This window comes from Physeter macrocephalus, chromosome 11 (genome assembly GCF_002837175.3).
Source record: "Physeter macrocephalus isolate SW-GA chromosome 11, ASM283717v5, whole genome shotgun sequence".
NCBI classification, from domain to species: domain Eukaryota; kingdom Metazoa; phylum Chordata; class Mammalia; order Artiodactyla; family Physeteridae; genus Physeter; species Physeter macrocephalus.
In genome coordinates, this window is record NC_041224.1 from 45,664,892 (window position 1) to 45,691,147 (window position 26,256).

At 44.9% G+C, this 26,256-nt stretch overlaps 1 protein-coding gene across 1 annotated transcript in view; it reads right to left on the reverse strand.

Moving 5' to 3' along the window:
* MYO5C (myosin VC) overlaps positions 1–26,256 on the reverse strand; it is a 111,101-nt gene that overhangs the window by 79,022 nt on the left and 5,823 nt on the right. Inside the window, exons 2-8 of the mRNA XM_024128939.3 lie at positions 18,206–18,316; positions 14,073–14,238; positions 13,348–13,492; positions 9,913–10,069; positions 7,589–7,732; positions 6,759–6,840; positions 5,513–5,620 (exon numbers count right to left, since the gene is read on the reverse strand). Coding sequence (XP_023984707.1) covers positions 5,513–5,620; positions 6,759–6,840; positions 7,589–7,732; positions 9,913–10,069; positions 13,348–13,492; positions 14,073–14,238; positions 18,206–18,316 — 913 coding nt within the window. The remainder of the gene's footprint in view (positions 1–5,512; positions 5,621–6,758; positions 6,841–7,588; positions 7,733–9,912; positions 10,070–13,347; positions 13,493–14,072; positions 14,239–18,205; positions 18,317–26,256) is intronic.

The window sequence follows — 26,256 nt, forward strand, 5'->3', positions numbered from 1 at the left end:
GGATAAAGAAGATGTGGCATATATATACAATGTAATATTACTCAGCCATACAAAGGAATGAAATTGGGTCATTTGTAGAGACGTGGATGGACCTAGAGACTGTCATACAGAATGATGTAAGTCAGAAAGAGAAAAACAAATATCGTATATTAACACATACATGTGGAATCTGAAAAAATTGGTATAGACAACCTTATTTACAAAACGGAAATAAGAGACACAGACATAGAGAACAAACGTATGGATACCAAGGAGGAAAGGGCGGGGGTGGGGGGGGAGATGAATTGGGAGATTGGGATTGACACATATACACTATTGATACTATGTATAAAATAGATAGCTAATAAGAACCTACTGTATAGCTCAGGGAACTCTACTCAGTGCTGTGTGGTGACCTAAATGGGAAGAAAATCCAAAAAAGAGGGGATATATGTATACGTATAGCTGATTCACGTTGCTGTACAGTAGAAACTAACACAATATTGTAAAACAACTATACTCCAATAAAAATTTTTTTTTAAAAATTTCAAACCAAAATTACACGGAAGCCTCCAGTTCAATCCCAGTCCAGGCATTGGCAGCTGTTCCATTTTACGCTAATGCCTACATTTGAAGGACAGATGATTCTAACAGAAATAAACCCTGAGCATCACCATTATAAATGACAGGTAAGTGATGAAGAAAAGCAACTAAATATACAAAGTTTGGGAATCTGCTCTGGCACTCCCACTCTCTGTATGATCCATTACTTACCCCGTGCTTTCCAAAACTGACAAAAGTGAAATAACAACTCCAAAGCAATGATGTCAAAGGAAGAACTTAAGACCTCACTTAAGTAATTATTTTTAGTAAGATAAAATTACTGCAAAAGCACCACTGGCCTGAGGTAATTTCAATGAGAGACATAGTGGTCAAGTTTCTTGAGCCTGAGGTCCAGGATAGGTCTGACTGTTTCCAGAGTATTGTTTCTGTCAGAGATCTTAATGGCTAGGCAAAGATCAAAGGATGAATTAAATGAGAGTTGGCAGAAGAACAAAGGAAATGAGCTCTTGAGCAAAATGCACCCCCATTCTGCTTCCTCAGTGGGTAACTTGTGGCTAGCTAAAGTACCTGTGATATTGTGATTTAAACTAAGAAGTACATACTTGGGCTTCATCCAGTTTCTTAACACACAGAACTTCTAAAACCCCGGGAACTTCCTAACTTCTGAGAGAGATTAAGATGTCTTTTGTTAATGAGGCAATTTTGGAATGCCCCTAGGTCATGTGAGGATGGGAGCTGGTTGCCAGGGGAAACAACCCTGTGATTGAGAGTTGGAACTTTCCGTCTCACCCCAAACTCCAAGGAGCAGAGAGGGGCTAGAAGTTGAACTAACTGCCAATGGCCAATGATTTAATCAACCGTGCCTATGTAATGAAGTCTCCATAAAAACCCAAAAGCACGAGGTTTGCAAGCCCCCGGGTGAATGCATGAGGATTGTGGAGAGTGACACACTCACACAGCACGGAAGCTCCGTGCTCCTTCCCACATACCTGCCCCTGTGTATCTGTTCCAAATGACTGTTCCTGAGTTATATCCTTGTATAATAAATTGATGATCTAGTAAGTAAAATGTTTCTCTGAGTTCTGTGAGCTGCTCTAGCAAATTAATTGAACCCAAGGAGGTGGTTGTGGGAACCTCTGATTTACAGCCATTCGGTTACAATCACTGGTGACAACCTGATCTGAAGCAGGGTGGGCTGGGGGCAGTCCTGTGGAACTGAGCCCTCAGCATGTGGGATCTGAGGCTTTCTCCAGGTAGGTAGTGTCAGAATTGAGGCGAATTGTAGGACACCCAGCTGGGGTCCAGAGAATCGCTTGGTGTGGGGAACCCCCTACCCTCACCCTCCTCCCCCAACACACAGTGGAATTGGGTCTCAGAACCATTTTAGTACCTCAGAAGCAGAGCCAGAGGGAAGGCAAATGAAGCTCTGCAGCAGGCATTATCCTTAGTACTTTCTACATATCACCTCATCTAATGCTTACAACAACTATATAAAGTACTAGTACTGTTCCCATTTTACAGTGGGGGAAACTAAGGCATAGAAGGGTTAGGGAACTTGCCAAAGTCACAATCACACCGGGTGTATCATGGCTAAGCAGTGTACCTACCGCCAGTGACCACTGCAGTGTGTGAAAAGACCTGCGGAGTCATGAAGCTGCCTTAGCTCACCCCAGGGTGTATAAAAGTGATGGTTCCCTGATGACCCTGCACCAGGCAAAGAAGTCTGAGCAGATCCCAGAAGTCTGCTTACTGGGTGTGTTGTGAAGTGGATTTGTGTACCGAACTAGATGACCTCACTGCTAACCTTGTCTGCTTCTCCAAACTGTCTCCATAGCAAACCACAGCAATGGACAAATCAACCAACAAGTACGTGTTTAGCAATTACATTTTAAAAAGGTATCGGCCCGAATGTGTCATAAGCCTATGTATGATTCATGTTGGGCAGTCTGCCCTTGAGGGGGTCACTGTCTAAGATGATAACACTGAGACACAAACAAGAGGACACAGCCAATGGGACAAGCAGTATACACAAGATATTCACATTGTTGGAGACATGCTATTGGATAGAACTTTCCTTGGGGATGAAATATTCTTTATCTGTGCTGAACAATATGGCAGCTATTAGCTACATATGGTTATGAGCATTTGAAACATGTCTAGTGCAACTGAGAAATGAATTTTAAAATTTATTTCATTTTAATTAATGTAAACAGTCACCTGTGGCTAGTAGTTAACTGTGTTGGACAACTCAGGTTTAGAGACCATGAAATCAACACACAGAATGAGATTATTGGCTGTGGGGGGTCACAGGATGATGGCAATCTCAAAGTTATAGTGAGTTCCATGCATGAATCTACTCCACAGCAGCAAACAGACCTCCGAAGCCTGCTCAAACTTCTTTGCCTGGCCAGGGGTCCTCAGGGGACATCCATGTTTAAACGCACTGGGGTTGAAGTTTAGCTTCATGACTCCACCCATGAATCTTTTCACAAATTGCAAGAAAACTATAAGGAACCCATCAACTATGCTCACTCTATCACCTAGGACAAGGGTCAGCAAACGTTTTCTCATTAGGCTTTGCAGGCTATAGAGTCTATGGCACAAGTACTCGACTCTGCCACCATAGCATGAAAACGGCCACAGATCATACTTAAATGAGTGTGGCTGTGTTCCAATAAAACTTTATTTACAAAAACAGGCTGCAATCTGCCAACCTCTGGCCTAGGACATTTTTTAGTGATTCATACATTGAGGTCATGCTTTCATTAAATGTGTACTGATCTCTCATTCTGATAGAGCATGCCACAGTTCATAAACCAAGAGACGTTCTCTCTTAATCCTCACAACATCCCTAACAGCTACTGCGGTGGCTACTCTCCAAAGATGACCCCCAATGCATTACCCTCCCACTGTTCGTGCCCTGTGTAGTTTTCTCACAGAGGGTCATAAGTCTGAGCTGGCCCTATGCCTTGCTTTTGATTAATAGCGCACAGCAGCAGTGATGCTGCACTGCTTCCGAGGCTGGTTCATAAAAAAACTTGCAGAGTCCACCTGAGCCTGTTGGAACTAGCTCTGGGAGAAGCTAGCCACATGTGACCAGCATGCTGTGAGGAAGGCCACATGGAGGAAGAGAAATGCCCACCAGCCCTCAGTAGTTCTAGCCATCCCAGCCCATGTGACAGAAGAAGCCCTGCCACCATCATACGAGAATCCCCGAGTGAGAAGTGCCCAGGTGAGCCCAGTCAGCCCAGAATCACAAGAGATAATAATAAATTATCATTTTAAGAAAGATAAAGTTCTTGTTCTTAGAGGACTCAGAGCCACGTCCAATGCATGCATGTGGAGGAACATTAAGAGCTGCATATTTCTCTACAAAGATTTTCTTTTGTTCAGTTTAAGTGAACTTTGCAAAATTAAATTCTGTAGCAAAAAAAAGATCTGATATGTTTAAAATTAGAAGTTTTGTTAGAATGACTGATTAGGGTAGAAACTGAACGCTAGTTCATAAATTCCTGATGGAAAGGAAGAAGCCCAAAGTTAGACACTTTTTATTTGAAATGTCTATCTCGAGGTTTTCACATAGTTCACAGATTAGAATGAGAAGCTTCTACATGATTATTTCTTCTCTTTTAGGTATATCACTGTTCCCAAATATTCTGATTCAGATTTAGTAGGTCAGGGGTGATATCTAGATATTAGAATTTGAAAAAAAAATCTTCTCAGGTGATCTGATACTCTAGTATGCAGAACCACTGGCAATAAGTCACTGTTTCTCAAAGAGTTATACTCTTAGTTAAGATCATTTATTTATTTTTTTAATAAAATTAATTATTTTTATTGCTTCTTCAAGGATATTCTTTTTTCCTTTTTGTTTTTTAATTGGGGTATGGTTGTTTTACAATGTTGTGTTAGTTTCTACTGTACAGCGAAGTGGAGTTCCCTGTGCTATACAGCAGGTTCTCATTAGTTATCTATTATACATATTAGTGTATGTGTGTCAATCCCAATCTTCCAATTCATCCCCCCGCCCCAAGAATATTCTTAAGTAAAACTCTTTTTTACTGTGAGCCCATGGAGGTGAAGAATACTTTGACTACTGCTATCATTTGGGGCCCCTTCCATAAGGTTTCCTTTTTTTTTAAGGGTTTTATTTATTTATTTATTTATTTATTTATTGGCTGTCTCGGGTCTTAGTTGCAGCACACGGGATCTTCGTTGAGGCATTGGGGATCTTTTGTTGTGGCGAGCAGGCTCTTCACAGCAGCATGCGGGCTTCTCTCTAGTTGTGGTGTGCAGGTTTTCTCTTCTCTAGTTGTGGCGCGCAGGCTCCAGGATGCGTGGGCTCTGTAGTTGTGCACACGGGTTCCAGGGTGCGTGGGCTCTGTAGTTGTGGAGCGCAGCTTCAGAGAATGTGGGCTCTGCAGTTTGCAGCGCTCAGGCTCTCTAGTTGAGGCGCATGAGCTCAGTAGTTGTGGCACACGGGCTTAGGTGCCCGGTGGTATGTGGGATTTTAGTTCCCTGACTAGGGATCGACCCCACGTCCCCTGCATTGCACGGTGGATTCTTTACCACTGGACCTCTAGGGAAGTCCCTGCCATAGGGTTTTTAAAAATTATTTATTTATTTATTTATTCATTCATTCATTTATTTTTATTGGAGTATAGTTGCTTTACAATGTTGTGTGAGTTTCTGCTATACAACGATGTGAATCAGCTATACGTATACATATATCCCCTCCCTCTCACCCCCCCTTCAATCCCACCCATCTAGGTCAGCATAGAGCATAGAGTTGATTTCTATATCTTTTAAGGGAAATGCACCTTTTTGACCGCTTGGCCTCCAAATATGTTTTTTGATTGGCTCATCTTAAAATTAGAATTTATTAGGTGTCTTCAGAACACATGCATGCTGGGCATCCCAGCCTTTTTGGAGAAAATGGCCACTCCTGGGATAGGATGCCTTCACTTACCCAGTAGTGTGAAGGTCTTCTGAGTCTCTATCATGTCGGCTCTGTCATTCACGCCCTCAATGATGGTACTGCCCCCCATTCTCGTATAATTAAATTCTTCTGCACTCCCTGAAATCGAAAGTAAGGCTGTGATATCTGTGACACAGAAATTTGAACATACATGTACATCAGAAGCGAGAAGGAAAGTTCACACTTAATGTGCCATCTTAAGCACTTTACAAGTGTTTTTCCACTTATTCCTTAGAATTCTACATTGCTGACTCAGAAGCTGAGGCTCAGAAAAGTGAAGTGGCCTGCTCATGGATCCACAGCTGACCGCAGGGCAAGAATTAAAACACAGGCCTGACTCCAGAGCGCGTGGTTTTTGTTCCCACACCTAACAATTTTATACAGCATTACTGAGGTTTACTGAACGTACAATTAACTGTAGAAAACTTGATAAGTTTTGAAAAACATATACCGTTATAAAAACATCACTATGGTCAAGATAATAACCATATATGCATCTAATATTTGAATAGTAGGGGAGCCTTCAGAAAGCTCTTCCATGTTTGCTCTTCACATTCTATTTGGCAGACAAGGCATGGATATTATCATTATACGAAATCTGAAGAAACTTAGATTCTACAAGTGCAAGTAACTTCTCCAGGATTAGGGAGTGTGCATTCAACTCCGACACACTAGACAATTCTGTCTACCAACATGGCACAAACGACCAAGACAGGAGAGCTGAGATACCACCGGAGTTGGGCCATTTGCACTAAACGACAAATAGCTCATTAATTATGGTTACAATTAATAATGATTTTGAGTCATCAAGGAAATTCAAATTATGATAGAGGGACTCAGTCTCAGAAGACATGGAAATGTCATAGCTGTTAGAAAAATAACCACTCAAGAAGTTCAGATAAAAAGAAAAGTTTGGGGACTTAGATCAGTAAGTCCCAGTGGTCAGAAGGCCTTCTTCAGGTAGTTCTAGCTGGACGGACCACAATCACTCTGGAGTTTTGAAAAGAACCCTGGAGTTGAAGGGGTCCCCTATTCCTGGACTCACTTTGCCCCTAACTAATCTATCTCCTTAGTTAAATGCATCAATTCCACCCCTGGATCCCAAGGATCTTATGTTTTTGGACAGAATAGTTTTTTTTTTAAAGTGACGATATTATAAGAAGACGAAATTAACCTAGAATTTAATTTAAATTCCTACATAAAAAAGAGACTCTTCCACACACCATGCATTACGTACCCAATTTAAGATGTTTAAATTCCGACTGCTGTGCAGATGCACAAAGCTGATAGAAAATGTGGTAATTTCGCTCATTTTCTGACTGTAAAATAAAGAAAAGTCCTGAAATTACACAAGCCCTTTACAAATGAAAATGTGAGGTTTTCAACAAGAGGGTCTTAGATGGCTAATCTGGACTGACAGTTCTGCGCTCATGGACGCGGACATCTACGTGTGTTTTTGCTGTGACCCAACTTCTTGCCTCCACTGGCTCACAGAGGGAGAAATGGTGGCCCAAGATCACCTTCCAAATAACCACCGCAGAGAAAATGTTATTAAACGAAACATTCTACGAAATGGAAATAATGTAGTTATACCAGTTGAAATTTTAAAGAAACTCCCTGCAATACAAGGTTTACTGTTACTCTCCTTCTGGGCCAAAATGATGAGAATTTTCTCCATTTTATGGACAGAGCCTTTTTCTTAAACCCCGCCTCTCTAGATATGATCCCATTCCCTTCCTGATACAAAATCCAGTCTAACAGCTTTGTCTATTTCAATTAGTCTTTGTGTTCTAGAAAGATAAACTTGATTTTTAAATGCTAAGGATTTAAGTGCCTAAAATTGAAAGTCATAAACTTTTCCCTCAACCATATAATTCCACTAACACTGCACCTACTCATCAATTTTCATTTTTAAGAAATGGAAAAAAAATAACCCAAACTGCAAATGAAATATAGGAAAACTGTATTCTTCAAATCACAAAACAATGTAGGTTGTCTAATGAATATAGAAATGTGAACCATAGTACAAAAGTTGGGGAAAAGGAAATTTAATATTTTTATCCTTACTTGAAAGACAACTCTGGATTTCTCCAGCAGGTAAGTTCTCATGTTGGCTCCTATAATTTGATTTCTCTCATCAAAACTGATTTCTGTGTATTTCCCAAACCGACTGCTGTTGTCATTGCGGGTGGTCTTGGCATTTCCAACAGCCTACAAAACACAGTAACAACATTAAAAAAGCCTTTGCATCAATATTATTGGAGCAGTTACAGTAAAATCCAGTCCTGTATGCTGGGGAAAAGTCTGATTATAGAGGGAGGCCGGGAGGCAGGGGCTCACAGGGAATAAGACACATCCTTAGGTCTCCTCAATCTCACCTCAAGGCTCTCCTCAATCTTACTGGTAGACACTAAGCAAGATCAGAAAGCACATGGGTTCTGATGTTTCAAGGCCCTAGGTTCCTTTTTTACTATCTGTGTGATGCTAGAAAAGTTATTTCATCTTTCCAAGTCTCCATTTCTCTAGCTGTAATATGGGGAAATATGCATCTTACAGAGTTGGGAGAATTAAATGAGATAATATACAGTGCCTCAACTCATCTACGCCTAAAATATTAGAGATGCTCAATTCAAAGTCTACATCCTTCATCCAACCTTTATTTCTGTCCTTATCCCTTACCACTTCCCTACTCGAACTTTCTACTCAACCAAAAAACTGCCTTCCCTCCATCCCTCCCACACCGAGCATGATTTTTTCTTTTTAATTCTGCTACTGAATTCTGTCTCTCCTCTCGCCCACCCTGCTCTCCCTTCCTGGGCACCTTCCATCTGGAAGTACCCTTCCTATGCACACACGTCACATTCCTGTCCAGGCCATCATGCTTTTGGACAACATGTATTTACTGGCAGGCGAAGGTAAACCAAGTAGTCATGGTCCTGCCTTCATGGCGCTTACAATAGCGGGTGAGACCAACCCTAAACAAATAACCACACGATATCATCCACTGGGCATTTAACAGGGTAGTGCTTCTTGACAACCTTTTTACTGCCATCTTGGATCATGATTTACCTTTCTATTCGAATTTAAAATATGTTATGTTAGAGGAGTCTTAAAACTTGGGGATTGGACCTTATTCTTTTTCATTACTTCCTTATTATTTCGGCACAGTGGCTTAAACAAAATAGGTGGTCTGATAAATATTCATTGAGGATTTTGATTCAAGAAAACAGGGAGAAAGGGTCTAGGAATCTAATGTTCTTAATTATTTGCTATGCTTCCAAATAAATCCAAATCAATCCTCTTTCCAATTTGCAAGGCAGCCAGAGTTGGCCTTTGGGCCCTCCTGTGAGCTGTCAGATGCCCCTTCTTCCTTGAGGGTTGTCTCCTTACCCCTGGGTGGCATCGTGGTTGGCCTTGCCCACATATCTGAGCCAGTCAGTGGTGTGCTGATGAATCACTCTCGGGGAGGGGAGGAGGAACAGCCTGGATATGTGACATTTGCCAATTTGTAAGGTGTAAATACTTCCACCATGACTCACTTCAAACTACCAAAGGTTTAACAATAACTTGCAAAAGAATTCCTGAATGTTTAACAATCAGCTCATGAAAGTTGGTGCTGGTTGGCTGGAGAACACCACTGGTCTTGGTGTACCAGTTGTCTCTGCGGTTGAGGAAATTTCCTCTGGAATATAAACGTAAACAGGGGACTCCTGAAATCCTGACGGTAGAATTTCTAGCCCAGGAGGTAGAGGAGAGAGGCCTTGGATGCAGCAATCTATGCCCCAATCTCCTTCAAATCTCACCGGAGAACAGACTTCCTTGCTCCTTCCCTGCCCTCACTTCTTTGGTTTTTAAAGGAAGGGAACTCAAGTTAGCAAGGACAACATACAGGCATACCTTGAAGATATGGTGGGTTTAGTTCCAGACTACCGCAATAGAGCACGTCACAATAAAGCAAGTCACACGAATTTTCTGGTTTCCCAGTGCATACAAAAGTTATGTTTACACTATACTATAGTCTATTAAGAGTGAAATAGCATTATGTCTAAAAAAACAATGTACACACCTTAATTTTAAATATTTTATTGATAAAAAATGCTAACTACCATCTGACCCTTCAGCAAGTCAGAATCTTTTTGTTGGTGGAGGGTTTGAAATACTGCGAGAGTTACCAAAACGTGACACAGAGACAAAAGTGAGCAAATGCTGTTGGAAAAATGCGCTGATAGACTTGTTTGATGCAGTATTGCCATAAACCTTTAACTAGTTAAAAAAGAAAAGAAAAAAAGCAGTATCTGCAAAGCGAGGTATGCCTGTATACACGAACCAGCCCACTTCTCCATACGCGCCTCTGCCTCTGTCCCCACTCCCCACCCCCACGGGGTACACACCTCAGTTATGGGGTTTGACGCCAGAACCTTGTCTTCCAAGTGAGCATTAGTGCTGGACTTGCTGACGGTGGCGAAGTACCTCATGGCATAGCGAGCAGATACTGTCTTTCCAGCACCCGACTCCCCGCTTACAATTATTGACTGATTTTTATTATTTCTAAGGCAAATAAATAAAAGGATTTTAAAAAATATTCGTTTCTTCCCATTAGGCAATATATACTCATCAAGAAAAATGCAGATAAGCCAGAAGAAGGGACTTTCTTTTATCACTTTAAAGTAACTGTTTTTAACATACCAGTGAAATTCCTTCTAGTCTTTTTCTCTGTGATCCTGCTGAACACACAACTTTGTTTCATGTTGTGTCCCCTGTGCTGAGAGTCCCCAAGACCAATCCCAGATCAGTGATCCACTAGGAGGACTCATAGGACTCAGCACATATTCGCACTCATGGCTAAGATTTATTACACCAGAAGGATACAAAGCAAATCAGCAAAGGGAAAAGGCATACGGGGCCAAGTCCAGAGGAGGGCAGGTGTAAACTTCCAAGAGTCCTCTCCCAGTGGAATCACACAGGATGCACTTACTTCCTCCAGCAATGAATTATGACAACACATGGGAAACACCGTCTACCAGGGAAGCTCAACAGAGACTCAGTGTCCAGGGTTTTTACTGGGGGCTGGTAGGCATCCTCTGCTATCACACACCAAAATTCCAGAGGCCCAGAAGGAAAGCAGATATTCAGCAGGAACCACATTGTTCACACAAACAGTTTAGGTGCAGTGAGCCACTCTTAGCAATTAGGAAATGCTGAGAACCTTCCTGAAATCCAAGTTCCCAGAGGTTTGCCACAGGTCAAACCTGCAAGCACGTTTCTAAAGATAGCAGCCTCAAGCCTATGTCAACTCCTTTCTGTATATCCCCACTTAAATATAAAAACATTTTAAAGACATCATTTGGAGAGCAATTACTTGAAATGTGCTTGGGAACACGTGTGCTCCATAAGCCAACATGCTCTGTTACACAACTTAGAGATCTTAAAAAATGCATTAAACTTTTTGTGTCATAAGATCATGATGGTAGAACCTTATTATAATGCTGTCCTAGCACCACTTATGTGCCAGGTGCTTGGTAAAAACTTTACAGGGATTCTCATTTAAGCCTCACAAAAATCCTATGCCACATACTGTGTATCCATTTTACAGGTGCGTAGAACAGTGACTCATCGAGGAACAGAACACACAACCTCCCTGTGAACACTGGAGAGGACCTTAGAGAGAGAGCTCCTGGCCTCAGTGAGGAAGCTAAGATGCTCAGGAGGTGAACGACACTCCCAGCACCCCTCAGCTGCATGGAGTGGGACTGGGGTTACTAAAGCTGGGCTCTCCGGACTCCTAGTCTAGCATCAGCAAGTCCAGTAAGAGCCTGCCTTAGGTTCGGTTCTGCTACTACAGTTAGACAGACCTCCAGAGGAAACTGGCTCTTCAAGCTTGAACCTGGCTCAGTCCTGCAGCTCTAACGAGCTCATGCTACTGACATCCAGGAGCAGTCCTGGCTTGTCAGGCTCCGAGCCACACAGACTCTAATCTTGCAGATGCCCTGGAGACCTGCAGGGGCCAGGGTAAATCCCAGAACCACGGGTGCTTTAGCACTGGAAAAGAAACTTGCTGTGGCAGAAGCCAAGGTAATTGGCAATTTTTTTTGGAATCTCCAGGATCTTTCATTTCCTGGTACCATCGGGCTTGGCTGCCCTCTGTTCATGAGCCTCCACACTACCCGCAGGGCTCAGGAAAGGGGGGAGACTTTTACATCCTTCGTCACAGCACCCGACTAGGGACGGCAGGTTCGGGTCCAGCTGGTGTCCTCAGGAGCAGAGCCTGGCTTGGCTCCCAGCCTCTGATGTGTTTACAAAAGAGAGGGAGTCACACAATCCGTTGTGGCCTGACAGGTGCATCGAGGCGTGGAGGGCGCCTGCTGAGACTGAGGACGTGGGGTTCAGGTGTCCCAGGTTACTGGTTTTTAATCAGTAATTCTCTACCCAACATTCATCCTCCCCTGCTTCTTAGGGACTAGGCCCCAATTCTTAGTGGACATGTTGCTGCGTATATGAAAGACTACATATCCCAGCCTCCCCTGTGGCTAGGCATGGTCATGTGAGTAGGACCTGACCAATGAGCTGTGAGCAGAAGTGCTCTGTGGGGGCTTCTGGGAGGGCTCCTTAACCAGGAGGGGCACACCCTTCCCCTGGGACACTCTGTAGCCTAGAAAAGAGAGAAAGAAGGCTGAGTACTTGCTTGGCCCTGAGGCCAAGGATCCCACTCCAAGGATTCAGAAGCTGGAAGGCACTGATCCTTGATGACTTGGTAGAGGTGATGTGCTAGCCCTGGACTGCCCATCAGACTCCTCTGCAGGAGAGAATCATGCATTTCTACCTTGTATATAAGCCACCATTATTTTTTCCTGGTTATAAGCAGCAGAGCTTGGAATGGGTGCTCTCTGAGCATCTAGCTCACAGATGAGGATCGTGAAGCTGAGGGAGATCAGGGCTGTGCCCAGGGTTATGAAGTAAATGTAGCAGACCCAGGTCCTGTGTCTCAGGTTTTATCTGTGAAATAAGGGCATGATGGCGGTTCAATAGACTTCACAGAGGTGTTCTAAGACTCAAAGGAGACCACTGTCTGTGAAAGTTCTTTTGCAAACTGTAAGGATCTACAAAGATCCTTTTACAGATCAGGATGTTGAAGCCAAAACAGGATAGTTACGGGGAACAGCAATTACACGTGGTGTCTAGAAATCTGAGCACAAGTCCCAGCTCTGCCTTTCTCTTGCTGGGTGACCTTGGGTGGATGGCTTCACATCTCAGCTGTCTGACTACTGCTCAGGCATCCTCATCACACGCTCTTTTGAGGGCACTCAAGATGATGTGTGAGAGTATGTGCACAGTGCCTGGTCCACAGGAGGCTTTTCATAAAAGCCTCCTTGTTTGCTAGCAAAACAATAACTTCACAGGACATACAAAACACCAGTGGCAAAATTAGAATAAAACCCCAAATCTCCTACAGCTAAAACCTGTGCTCATCTATCATTAGAGTGTGCTGCCGTGGATGGGTAAAAATGCTTAAGCATCTCACAGTGAAGAATAAATCCATTTTCTTCCAACCAAACACACTGCAAGAAAAGCATCGGCTATTCCCAGATTGGCAGGACTGACTTGACTACCTAGAAGGGGCAAAACCAGGAAACTTGGTTTAGACAGTTATATCTAACAGTCATTTGCTACTTGGTACAGTCAGTCTGCTCTACCAAGCACCCCCCACCGGTCTGACTGATGGTCACTTTTAATGAGACCCGGCCAGATGTCTCCCTATCACTGTGAAGGCCCAGCAAATGCAGGAGCACTGGGAGAGCAAGAGGAAGCCCTGCCTGGCAGGAGGCTACCTGGCCATCTGCTTGTATGCCTCTTCTGCCACAGCAAATATGTGCGGGTCCATATCGCCCATGTTCTGCCCGCTGTAGGCGTGGATGATGGCATCTCCATATATCGGCAGCTGCTTGTAAGGATTCATGGCCACCAGGATGATTCCTGAGGAAAGATGTCAGATGCAGTGATGGGATTCTTAGTGTCACCTCTTTCTCCAAGTTCTTTTGAGAAACCGCAGCTCTGTCACTTATTAAATCTCCTGTGTGACTCTGGGCAGGTCACTTAATGCTCCGAATCTCAGTTCCCTGCGGGGTCACCTACATTTCTAGGCTACTCTGAAGGTTAGATGAGATGACAGATGGCAATGCCCTAAAACTGAGAGGGTCTTACAATTCTCAGTGTAAACACAATGATAATATCACTGTGCAAAGTAAGTAATAAACTTACCACATCCAATGAGAAACTCAAACACAAGCTTTATCCACATATATTTTTCTTGGTAGTCCAATCTTACTTTTTGCTGAAGACTCTCCCCACCTAGCTACTTCGTTTTATAACAAACTAACATCAGATGTGTGTACCTTTTAGATAGAAATCTGGGCAAACTTTTAGGTGTGATTACACATTTTGACAGAGTCAACATTTCTAATATAAACATAATATAAAACATAATCAGGATGCTCTAGACAACGAGCATTAAGTTTCAGTGTCATTCCTGCACTCCTAGAATTGCTCTCCTTACCACTGTAGGTGTAAATGAGTTTGGATTCTGCAAAGCGGACTCTGAGATTGTGGAGCACAGCGGGCTCGTGGAGATAGCTGAGGGCCGTGAGGTCATTCTCACCCACGAGGATGTCAGGATTCCGAAGTGGAGGCAGAGATTCTGGATCAACGGAATAATCCAGCTCCTGTGGACAAAGATGAAATTAACGTTCTGGAAGTAAAAGTTTCTTGGTATTTCTGCTGAATCACTGTCTTCTTTCCTAACTACCCCACTTTGGAGCGATCCCTGACACTCTAAAAAACAAATTTATGTATAGCAATGAGAAAATAATCTTCGTGGCTGACTTTTGGGAGCCAGGTGATCAAGGTATTGGCTGTGCGCCCTAGGGTGTGTCACTCACCTTCTCTGGCCCTCCCCTCTCTCATCTGTGAAAAGACTGGCTGGACCAGATCAGGGGTCCTCAGAGCTACAGAGACCTCAATGAGGGGTGACAGGGAAGTTACATGGTCAGGGACCTGGGCATCCCATCCCAATTCTACCACAGGGGCTCTACTTGCATGTGGTTTAGCTGCTGGTGCCATGAAAGTTTTCATTTGGAAACAGGATTCTGTTGCTAAAATGACTCAATGATCTAAGCTCCCCCGAAGCTCTAAGGTTGCCGAATCTCTGTTGGAAGCTGACATTCTTGGTGGTGAGAAGTGTCTAAAGGAGCCTGCGTGGGGTGACAGTCTCTCTGTGAGAGGCCCCCTGTACAGGTGACTCCTGTCTGCAGCCATCTGTGTTCCCAAGGGCTGCAGGGCTGCCTATTTCTATGATTCTCAGCCCTGGGCTGAGTAACTGGCCCAGGATGGCCTCTCATCTGCTAGATTTCACCAATGTATATTCCGAAAGTAACTGCCTGAGCAGAATGAAGGCAAGGTCAGCATGCCTTGTGGGCCTTGCAGATGTCAGAGCATTAAGGGACCTTATTACCACCTGTTCTACCTTCCTTCACTTTCACTTCACGGCTTGGGGAAGTGACATGAGCAAGGACACCCAGCAGGCTTGTTTCCCTTCCACCTCCCAGGCTGCCTTCCTTTCCATACCTGGTCCTGGACCAGCTGCACAAAGTGACCCAGCTGCCTCTTAGCAAGAGCCCACTCTGCAGGCCCTATGCCAAGTACTCAGCACTGGTTTTTCATCTGATCCTCAAAACTGCTTTCCAAGGAGGGCATGACATCCCTAACTAAGAGTTAAGGAGACAGGTTCAGAGAAGTTAAGCTCCTTGTTGAAGGTCACACAGTTAATATGGGTCTGGCTGACTCTGAAGCCTGCGTCATGATGCCTGGTCAACGCTGACAGGGGTTTGTTAGCTGGTTGGACTGTTTCCATAAGGAGAGCAGCTCAGGGCAATCCAGGACAACTGGCATGGATCCTCATAGCAGCTGCCTGCTCATTATCAATGCAATCATATTTAGGGACCTGCCCCAAGCAGGATATTTTTAACCTACACACTTTCGAGAATAAGATAAAGTGCTGCTCATACATAATTTATACTTACCCTGAGTTTTTCCGTTATGTTTTAAAACAACAAGCTCCTTTTCCAGTTCAGCCATTGTGTGTGTGTGTGTGTGTGTGTGTGTGTGTGTGTGTGTGTGTATGTGTGTATTATGTGTGAAAGAAACAGAAGGAGAGAGAGAGAAAGACAAATAGAACAGACAGTCTTTGGGGGAGGGGAGAAAATATGAATGTGAAGAACATGAGATCGACAGCTAGAAACAGAGGTGATATTTTCTTACATAAAGCAGGCTTTGTCCTTCATGGTATAGATAAAGTGTTAAGTTAAAAAGCAACAGATGAGGGCTTCTCTGGTGGCGCAGTGGTTGAGAGTCCGCCTGCCGATGCAGGGGACACGGGTTCGTGCCCTGGCCCGGGAAGATCCCACATGCCGCGGAGCGGCTGGGCCCGTGAGCCACGGCCGCTGAGCCTGCACCTCCGGAGCCCGTGCTCCGCAACGGGAGAGGCCACGGCAGTGAGAGGCCCACGTACCGCCAAAAAAAAAAAAAAAAAAGCAACAGATGAATGGATAAAGAAGATGTGGCACATATATACAATGGAATATTACTCAGCCATAAAAAGAAACGAGATTGAGTTATTTGTAGTGAGGTGGATGGACCTACAGTCTGTCATACAGAGTAAAGTAAGTCAGAAAGAGAAAGACAAATACCATATGCTAACACATATATATGGAATCTAAAAAAGAAAAATGTTTATTAAGAACCTAGGGGCAGGACAGGAATAAAGATGCAGACGTAGGGAATGGACTTAAGGACATGGGGAGGGGGAGGGGTAAGCTGGGAGGAAGTGAGAGAGTGGCATGGACATATATACCCTACCAAATGTAAGATAGATAGCTAGTGGGAAGCAGCCGTATAGCACAGGGAGATCAGCTCGGTGCTCTGTGACCACCTAGAGGGGTGGGATAGGGAGTTTGGGAGGGAGGGAGATGCAAGAGGGCAGAGATATGGGGATATATGTATAACTGATTCACTTTGTTATAAAGCAGAAACTAACACACCATTGTAAAGCCATTATACTCCAATAAAGATGTTAAAAAAAAAAAAAAGCAGTCTGGCCACCTGCCATCTTACTTACCTCTACCTCTCCTCCTCCGAGCAGCTCATTCAGGGCCAGGAATGTCGCCACCTGAAGCCCTGCTCATATTACTAAAGCAGCAAACTGCCAATGCAGCTGCTGCCCTGAGATTTTTCTCCCCAAAGCCATCTGATCCCTAATCAGAACCTTGACTGTGCACAGGAGATACTCAACAAATGCCCCCAAGGAGTTTCTGATGGAAAGGGAAAGGCTAAATGGAAATAGCAGCTCCTCTGCCTTGTCCCTTTTATTTACACATGCCCCCAGGGATTATCTCATCTGATCTGCAGCAGCCCTGTGATATGCTGTTACTAACTCCATCTGACATGTGAGGAAGCCGAGGGGCTCACTGTCACAGACTTAGTGGGATTTGAACCCAGATAGTCTGCCACAAACTGGGCAGGATTTGAACTCAGATAGTCTGATTCTAGAGGATGTGCTCTTAACTGCTATGTTTATCTCCCTTCCCAGGATCTCAGGAGATGACTCCAAATCCAGGACAGTCTGATTGGCAGTAATATGTCCTGTCTCTGCAGAGACCATTTCCATGCCTTGGAAATTCCAGCATTTTAATATTCATGTGAAATTCCCAGGACTAACTCTGACATCCAGATGGATCATGAATCCTTTGTCCAGCTCTGCATCCAGATACTTGATTCTAAAAACCTAAGGTCAGCCTAGCTATGGATCCAGTGGGATGTCATGACAGCTATGGGGGGAAAGGACGACTCATCGTGGAAACTTAAAGCGGAGATAAAATCTGTAGAAACTGGTCATTGAAAGCCATGACCAGCCTTTGAGAGGAACTCTTCACGAGCATGCTCTACCATGGGGACAACTGCCCATCCTCCTGGCTCATCCTTTGCCTCTCCCTGGCCACACCGGCACCACAGAGCTTCCTCATAATGTCCTACCCAGCTGGGCTTCCTGTCCCCTTGTCCAATCTCCCGTCACTCCTCCAATTGCCCTGTTACACTCCCTCCTGGAGGTCCCAATTCTTACCTGTTTCTATCGATCCACAGACTGACTCTCCATTCTCCCACACCTCCCTCTCCCTTCCTGTTTTCTATCTCCCTTCTTCTATGTCTCTTCCTCTTCCCATCTTGATGTTTTTCTCTACCAGTTTATGTCTTGGGCTCAAACTACTTCCTCTCCAAGTTTCTCATCTTCACCCAGTCTCTGTGCTGAGACCCATAAAACCAAACTGGTAATCATTTTTCAGCATTCTCCCAACATTGCTGAATCCCTAGAAAGGCAGCACAGAGCACAGACCTGTCCACTGCATCTCATTCCAGAGAGAGGCCCAGCTGACGCAGGGCACTCTATGTCTTCATTAGGGTAGTGGGGGGTGGAGGCAGGGAGGTGGGGAGGGGTACAAACACACGGGTGGATCCACAGCACCAGCTGGCCACATTAGGTGCCCCCTCATGTGCCCTCCGCCGAAGGTGCTCCCCTCCCACACACACCCTACAGTGTCTCCTTTATACATCATGGTAGTTATGATCGAGGACCCTCACCGTTCCATCCTCCAGCAGGAGACGCAGGACTTTGTCACCAACTCTATAGTCCTTTGCTATTTCGGCAGACTTCCAAACTTCTTCAGGATCAGGGATCCAAACCCTGTTGTACTGACCAACAGAATAAGAAAGGCTTGATTTCAGCACTTTAAAAGCAAAACACAAATCGTTAGATGATCAGACTCAGGGAGATTTCTTTCTGTCCACTACGTCAGTAAATTCGTTAGGAATACTTTTACCTAACTTTTGCTTGTGAGGTAATCGTTAGTGTATCTGCAATGCACCAGGCCTAGCTGCTTCATTTCACAAGTAACAGAATTCCCAAAGCCTCTTAAATACATATTGAAAAAGGAAAGCCTGGGAGTGGAAAGGAAATCGGTGAGTCTCTTAATGGGAAGATCTGAGCACTGTCTACAAGAGCTGGGGCAGACGGATGTGGTTCACCACTGATGGACTCTGGGGCTCTGGGCCAGACACCTAACTTCTTGTGCTCATTCTTCTCATCTATAAAATGGGCACAACAATACCAACTCAATACTTTACAGGTTTGCTGGGAGGTTAAATTGGACTGAGTAGCTGACAGCACTTTGCAAAATGCTGGGGAAGTAGTGTTACAGCCGTGTTATCACAGTCTTATCACACTGGTTAGCAGCCAAGGATTCCCACCGTGGGAAATGTGGAAGTCCCGAGCTCAATGTCCCACCTGGCTCAGTGCTGATGTGCAAGTCCTTAAGCAGAACTACACTGCTATGTACTGAATTATCCCCCCCAAATTCATATGTTCAAGCTCTAACCCCCAATGTGAATATATCTGGAGATTAAGGTCTTTAAGAGGTAATTAAGGTTAAATGAGGTCATAAGGCCCCGATCCGATAAGATCAGTGTCCTTATAAGAAGAGATACCAGGGAGCTTGCATGCACACTGTCCCTCCACCTGCATGCACAGAAGAAAGGTCATGGGAGTTCAGTGAGAAAATAGCTGTCTGCACCCAAGGGGAGAAGCCCTCACCAGACCAACCCTGCCAACACCTTGATCTTGGACTGCCCAGCCTCCAGGACTGTGAGAAAATAAACGTCTGTTGTTTAAGCACCCAGTCCGTGTTATATTGTTATGGCAGCTCAAGCCGACCAATACACACATCTAATATTCACACTCACACACTGGGAAGGGGGCAGGCTCACTCTCCAGAAGTCACCAGTGGCACCTGAATGCAGCTTGAGATAAACACAAAGTGACTGCCATGTCTCTATACTGCAGCTGTCACAGGGCCCGATGAGTCATTCTTCTCTCTCCTGCATGCATGCTGTCAGCATCATGCCACTGACTACTCTTGCTTTCACCCAGACCCCACATTTCATATTCTCCTGTGGTCATCTATTTGTTTGTTTGTTCATTCACTCTTTCGTTCATTCATTCACCCATCCATCCATCCATCCATCCATCCATCCATCCATCCATCCATCCAACACCTGGGCGCCTCCTGGGACTTTCCTGGTGACGCAGTGTTTAAGAATCCACCTGCCAATGCAGGGGACGTGGGTTCGAGCTCTGGTCTGGGAAGATCCCACATGCCGAGGAGCAACTAAGCCCATGTGCCACAACCAGACTCAGGGAGAGTCTTTGTTGCACTGCAACGAAGAGTAGCCCCTGCTCGCTGCAACTAGAGAAAGCCCATGCACAGCGACAAAGACCCAACGCAGCCAATAAATAAATAAATAAATAAAATAAAATAAACCCAAAAAATTTTTTTTAAAAACCCACCTGGGCATCTCTTATGTATGCGTCTGGCACAGTGCTGGATTACCAAGAAAGAAAGGCATCTCCTCTTAGTCATCATGGTCTTCCTACTAACTCAGCCAATCTCTAACCTGGAGCTGCACGTGCATTATGTGTATATTTGCATCTCTCTGCTCACATATCGGTGGTTTCTATCAATGGGGGCACCCCTACAGGATACCCTGATGTCCTGGGACATAACCAGGCCAAAAGGAACAAGAATTGGGAAGCACTCACATGGAGACATGAAGTAGCACCCAGGAAAGCTCCTGAATCCAAAGGCTCAATAGCTCAGGATCCCAGATCTAGATGAAGCCTAAGAAGCCGTGCAGCGTCTAACCTTCATTTCCCAGAGAAAACTGGCCTCAGGGACTCCAAGTTCTCCAAGAGCAGAGCTGAGATGAGCACCCAGTTCAGGCTGGTGCCTACAGTGGCATCTCCTTTCCACCTCCTTACATTCACAGGCCAAAGGAATACTGGTCCTCTGGCATTGACCCTCAATGGGACAAACGGACCTTCTGAAGGTAACTGTCAAGTGTGTAAACTCTTGTAACAGGGAATGTTTGTGCCTTTAGGAGAGAATGCTGCATTCATTCATTCATTCATTCATTCATTTATTTAATTTAGGCTGCGTTGGGTCTTCGCGCGGGCTTTCTCTAGTTGCAGCGAGCAGGGGCTACTCTTCATTGCAGCGTGCAGGCTTCTCATTGCAGTGGCTTCTCTTGTTGTGGTGCACGGGCTTAGTTGCTCCACAGCATGTGGGATCTTCCCGGCCCAGGGCTTGAACCCGTGTCCCCTGCATTGGCAGGCGGATTCTTAACCACTGTGCTACCAGTGAAGCCCAAGAATGCTGCACTTTGCCTAAGTGCCTGCCATCCTTCTGAGTACAGTTCCTGGGCACTGAATTGGCACCAGGCATCATCCTTGACTCTGGGGATAGTCACAAACAAGGCACTGCCCTTTGTGAATCTCTGCTTCCTAACAGCTGAGAGGGCAAACATCATGACCAAATGACGACCTGAATATGAGCCAGCTGAACAGGTGGCTTGTGGACTGCTGGGGCCTTTCCACTGTGGAAAGGCTTCAGGAGTTTTCAGTTACAAAAAAATTCTGGGCAATAATTATGACATTTTACTTGTCTTCTTTATAGTTTTATGTACTTTCTATAATTTGCATATTTTACTTTTATAATCAGAATATGCCATCTTTAAAGGCAAATATCAAAATATATGTTCACAAAAAGACTTGTACATGAACGTTCATAGTAACTTTCTTCATAATGGCTAAAAACTAGAAACAGACTCTATGTCCACTAACATGAGAGTAAATTAAAAAACATAAAACTGTGGTATACTCACACAATGGAATACTACTTACCAATAAAAAGAATCAACTACTGATACAAGCAAGAACATGAATGAATCTCCAAACTATTAGGCTGAGTTAAAGAAGCTGTACACAAATGAGTACATTCTGTATGAGTCCTTTAAATGAAGTACTAGAACAGGTAAAACAAATAGAATGTGGGGAAAAGAATCAGAACAGTAGTTGCCTCTGGGGGTTGGTGGGTCTGGGGAGGGAATCTTGTGGGGCAACGGCAACATTCTATACCTTGAAGGGGTCTGGGTTACATAGGTGTTAAGCCCTTTTTCAAACCTCAGAGAACGCACACTTAAGATTTGTACCTTTCATTGTCTGGAAATTTTACAAAAAGAACTCAACAACTATGGAACTCTTAACAATATGCATACTAATATTTAGGAGGACATGTATTGATGTATGCGATTACCCTAAAACTCTTCAAAAAATAAGATGGGCTGAGGACTGAAGTATAAAAAGATGGATAGACATGTGATATAACAAATATGGTAAAATATTCATACTAGAATCTAGGTCGTGGGACAGACACTCACCGTAAAATTTTTTCAACTTTTTTGTATACTTTAAATTTTCATAATAAGATGTTGAAGGAAATAAAGAATAAGTATAAAACAAAGTTTGGGGTGCCAGGACTAGACTAGGACAAAGTTGGTTGAGGAGCACATTTATTAAACCACTAGTTAATATAAGCTGCCTCACTTATCAAACAAAAAATATATGTATATCATTGGTTGAATATCAATCATGACTCCCTAAGTTATTTGGGTTTGCTTTAATTCTTGACAGCTAGCTAAGAGCAGAAGTTTGCTGAAATGTGGCACGGGATGAGTGATACTTGTGAGAGAGAGAGGAAGGGAAAGGGAAAGACAAGAGAAAATGGAAGAATGACCTGGCGGGCAATGACACACACCCAGAGACACGTGCCCAGGCAAATAGGTGGAGAGAAGCCTCACAAGCACACAGACACACACACCCACACTCCACACATACCTGTTGCCATGGACTACTATTTTCCATGTCAGGTCTGCTCTTGAAAGCATTTATTGCGAACCTCATAAAGCTGAAATCATTAATACTTTTTTATAGGATAATATTTTTATGATAATTGGGATATCCCATTTATCAAGAATTGGCCACTACAGAATTTTATAGCTGAAAGGGTCCCAGGAGATTGTCTACTCCAAGCTGTCAAAGTTCTTTTCAAAGCTTGCTTCAAATGAAATGGTGGTAGCCCACCATGTTCTGCAGCTGAGGTCCCTCAGGCCCTTCCATGGAAACCTGAGGCTCTGAGAAGTGATGCAAGTCACTAAGCTAACCCAAGGCCTTTGTTTTCCTGATCCCCAAACTCAAGCCCAGAGAGGTCAATAACTCACCAAATACCACACAGAGAATCTCAAAGGCCAGGACTCCACGGAGCCAGAGGTTGGGACTCCTTCTTTGAACTACTTGTTAATTAAATGAGTCTGGCTCTGAAAATGATCCTGAACTCTCAAGTGCAGCCATCTACTTGAGAGTGCACAGGCTGGTCTGTTTCAGCTAAAAGTAGCCTTAAATGCATTAGGACGTATGGAACCAAAAGTCTGCTTCTCTTCTGGCGTGAACACAAATGGCTTCCTCAGCCCCGGATTCCCCAGGCTGTGCACACCCTGCCAGGCCTGATGCCTCTGTCGGCCAGGCCGTCAGCTGTTTAGGGCCCCCGCAGCTGAGACCCAGCCTGGTAAGTAAACATGCCCAAGTTTACCTGGTTCCACTTCAGTTACACCCATTCGGTCCCTCCCTTCTGCCTCACATTCCTCAGCCCACAAGGCAATGCTTCAAACCGGAGAGAGAGCTAACTGCAGTGTCTGGACAAACATGACCAGCTCTCACAGGACCTCCCCAGGGTGGCTCCTTCCTGTGGGGCAGGAGCCTCCTGACTCAGGTTGCTTGCCAAGCCCTCCGGGGGCTGCCTGCAGCAGGGCCAGGAGAGCAGCGAGGCCTGCCGCCCATGCCTGTCCTGGGACTCTTCCCCTGTGGAGGGAGATCATGGTACATCCACATCCGGGGAGGCTCCGGAATGAGGCAAAGGCTTCAGGAGGAAGGGACACGTCCTCAGGAACAGGCCAAATCCGCCCACCCCACATGCTCAGATATGACGAGAGTGGCATCTTCTCATGTCTCCCGCCTATTTGAGGGGTCTACCGGCATCAGCCACAGAAACGGCTTGGAGACTTTACACGGCGTATGGGATGACAGGGGTTTTCTCCTAGCCACTCACTGCATTGGAAGGGGGTCTCCACGTTCTCGGTCAGCCAGGCCAGAGCAGCGACACCACGCTCCCTCTCTTCTCCTCTTCACTCGTTCCTCCAGGCCTTCCCAGCTCCCCAGCCTCCTCCCATGTCTCCCAAGATCCCTCCCGGCCTCTCCTCATGACAGGCTGTTTCTGGAGAGTTTCACCCATTCCCACAGCTTCCACGACTGCCCTGGCACCTATGCACCACTGAGGCCTCCAGCCCAGATCTCTCAGTGGGTCTAGACCACATTTCCAACTGTCTCCCAGACGTCAGCCCCTAAACGTCCTCTGACACTCACAAATCCCAAGCTTGAGTGATCATTATGCTTGCCCCACACACAATCTTCCTCCTCAGTTCTCTTGCCCGTCAAATCAGAAATCTGGGACTGCGCCGGACACCCTCTCCCTCCTTCCCTTAGCCCCCAACAATCAAATGGTTATCAGGTGCTAGGACGCCTATATCTTAACCAGGTCTCACCTGTCTGCCCCATCCACCCCCAATGCCATGGCCATCAATCAGCTCCCCCGATGCTTCTCCCACCCATCTTCTCTTGATGGGTACCACAACCTGCTGAGTGCTTCCTCAACCAGGCTGAGTACCGGTTTCTGTGGACAGACAGATTCCTTTACCCACACCTGAATCAGAATTTCCATGGGCGGGGCCCAGCAAGATGAAAGATCCCCCTGATGGATTCTGATGAACATCCAGGCCTGGGAACCACAGTCCTAGCCAGTTTTCCTACTCAGGCCTCACCTTCTTTTCAATCCATCCTCTGCCTGCTGCCACCCAAACCACCAGCAGTTTCTAGAACATACCAAGCTCTTCCTGGCTCTCTGCTATGCACTTCTGTTCCTTCCACCCCCAGTGCCATCCCTCCTCTCCCCGTCTGTGAGCAAACTGCTCTGAGCAGTCAAGAGTCAGCTCAAGAGTCCCATCTGAGGTCCTTTCCCCACCACCCTCCACCCCAGGCAGGACTGGAGGCTTCCTCTTTAGCGCTCTCTGCTCCCTCCCCAGGTTTCAGGTAGCTTCCCATCTCCCCCACTGGCATATGAGCTTCAAGAGCCTTGTCTTTGTGCCCTGGAACTCAATACAATGATTTCCCCACTGCTAGCACTCCATAAAAACATCTACTGAACAAAAACTCAAATTCCAAGTAGTTTGCACCAATAAACTTGGTATTTTAGTCTTTATGTCCCTTTTTTACTCTTTTGAACTATCTATATATAATACAATAGAAAAATCTAATTTTCCAGGGTGGTTAATGACATATAGAAATCTAAAAGCTGCTTAGAATAGCTAAATGGAAAGTTATTAAACTGAGCTTTGACCTTATTTTATTTTTTATTTTTATTTTTTTTTTTTTTTTGCGGAACGCGGGCCTCTCACTGTTGTGGCCTCTCCCGTTGCGGAGCACAGGCTCCGGACGCGCAGGCTCAGCGGCCACGGCTCACGGACCCAGCCGCTCCGCGGCATGTGGGATCCTCCCGGACCGGGGCACGAACCCGCGTCCCCTGCATCGGCAGGCGGACTCTCAACCACTGCACCACTAGGGAAGCCCTGACCTTATTTTAGACAGAGGCCCTGGACTGCATTTCTCTTGACTTTGCATATCTGAGTTTCCGCAGAATTTCTGTGAAGATGTCTTGTGAGTTCCTCAAGCACAAGGAAGAGAAAGAGATGGGTGAAGGATAATATGATTTGTGAATCTGTGGCTAAAACCTGAGTTCTGGTTAACTAGAAAGGTCTCTAGAGGCATGCTATACAGCTCTACTGCCTCACCCTCCATTCATAACTTTCACCAATATCTTAGATAAAAAACCAGAACACATGTGTATCAAATATGCAGATAAAATGATTAGCTAAAGATGATCAAGATACAAAAAGGTTTTTAAAAAGCTTCAAAAAGGTTTTGACAAGCTGCAGGACATTAAACACTAAACAACAAGATGGAAAATTTAATAGGAATAAATGTAAAGTCCAATAGTCAGGTACCAAAAATTAACTGTATTACAATAGCATCAATATAAAAAACAACTAACTTTTATTAAGCATTATGTGTCAGATATTGTGCTAAGGATTTTACACAGGTAATTTAATCCTTACAATGACTGGTAAGACTTAAATCCATTCTACGGGTGTGGAAACTCAAGAGAAATTAAGTAACTTGCTTAATGTCATCCAGTTAGCAGAACCAAGACTTAACCCCAGCCACCATGCATGTGCATTAAAGGGGCAGCATGTAGCAGCTCTGCTTAAAACAAACAGAACGCTGACTTAATGCTCGCCTGCACTGAAGGCAGCTCACAGGAGGCTGCAGCCCCACGAGTTCCACGGTACTGTGGCTGAGCAGACCAGATCTAGAGAATAGTGCCACAAAGATGGGCATCAAGGAAATGAAATCCACCCAGAGGATGGTGGCATTGATGGTGAAGGGTCTGGAATGACGCTGTAAGAGAAAAAGTTGATGGTATCATCACTCTCTTCAAGCTCTCAGTCCTGCCCACAGCTCATTCTAAAGAGCTCCATGTCTTCCAACTCCTGCCACCCAGCCTCAGGTCCACCATTATCTTCTGAAGTTATTCCATGCCTGGTGCCTTTCTTACATCTTCAGATTCCAGTCC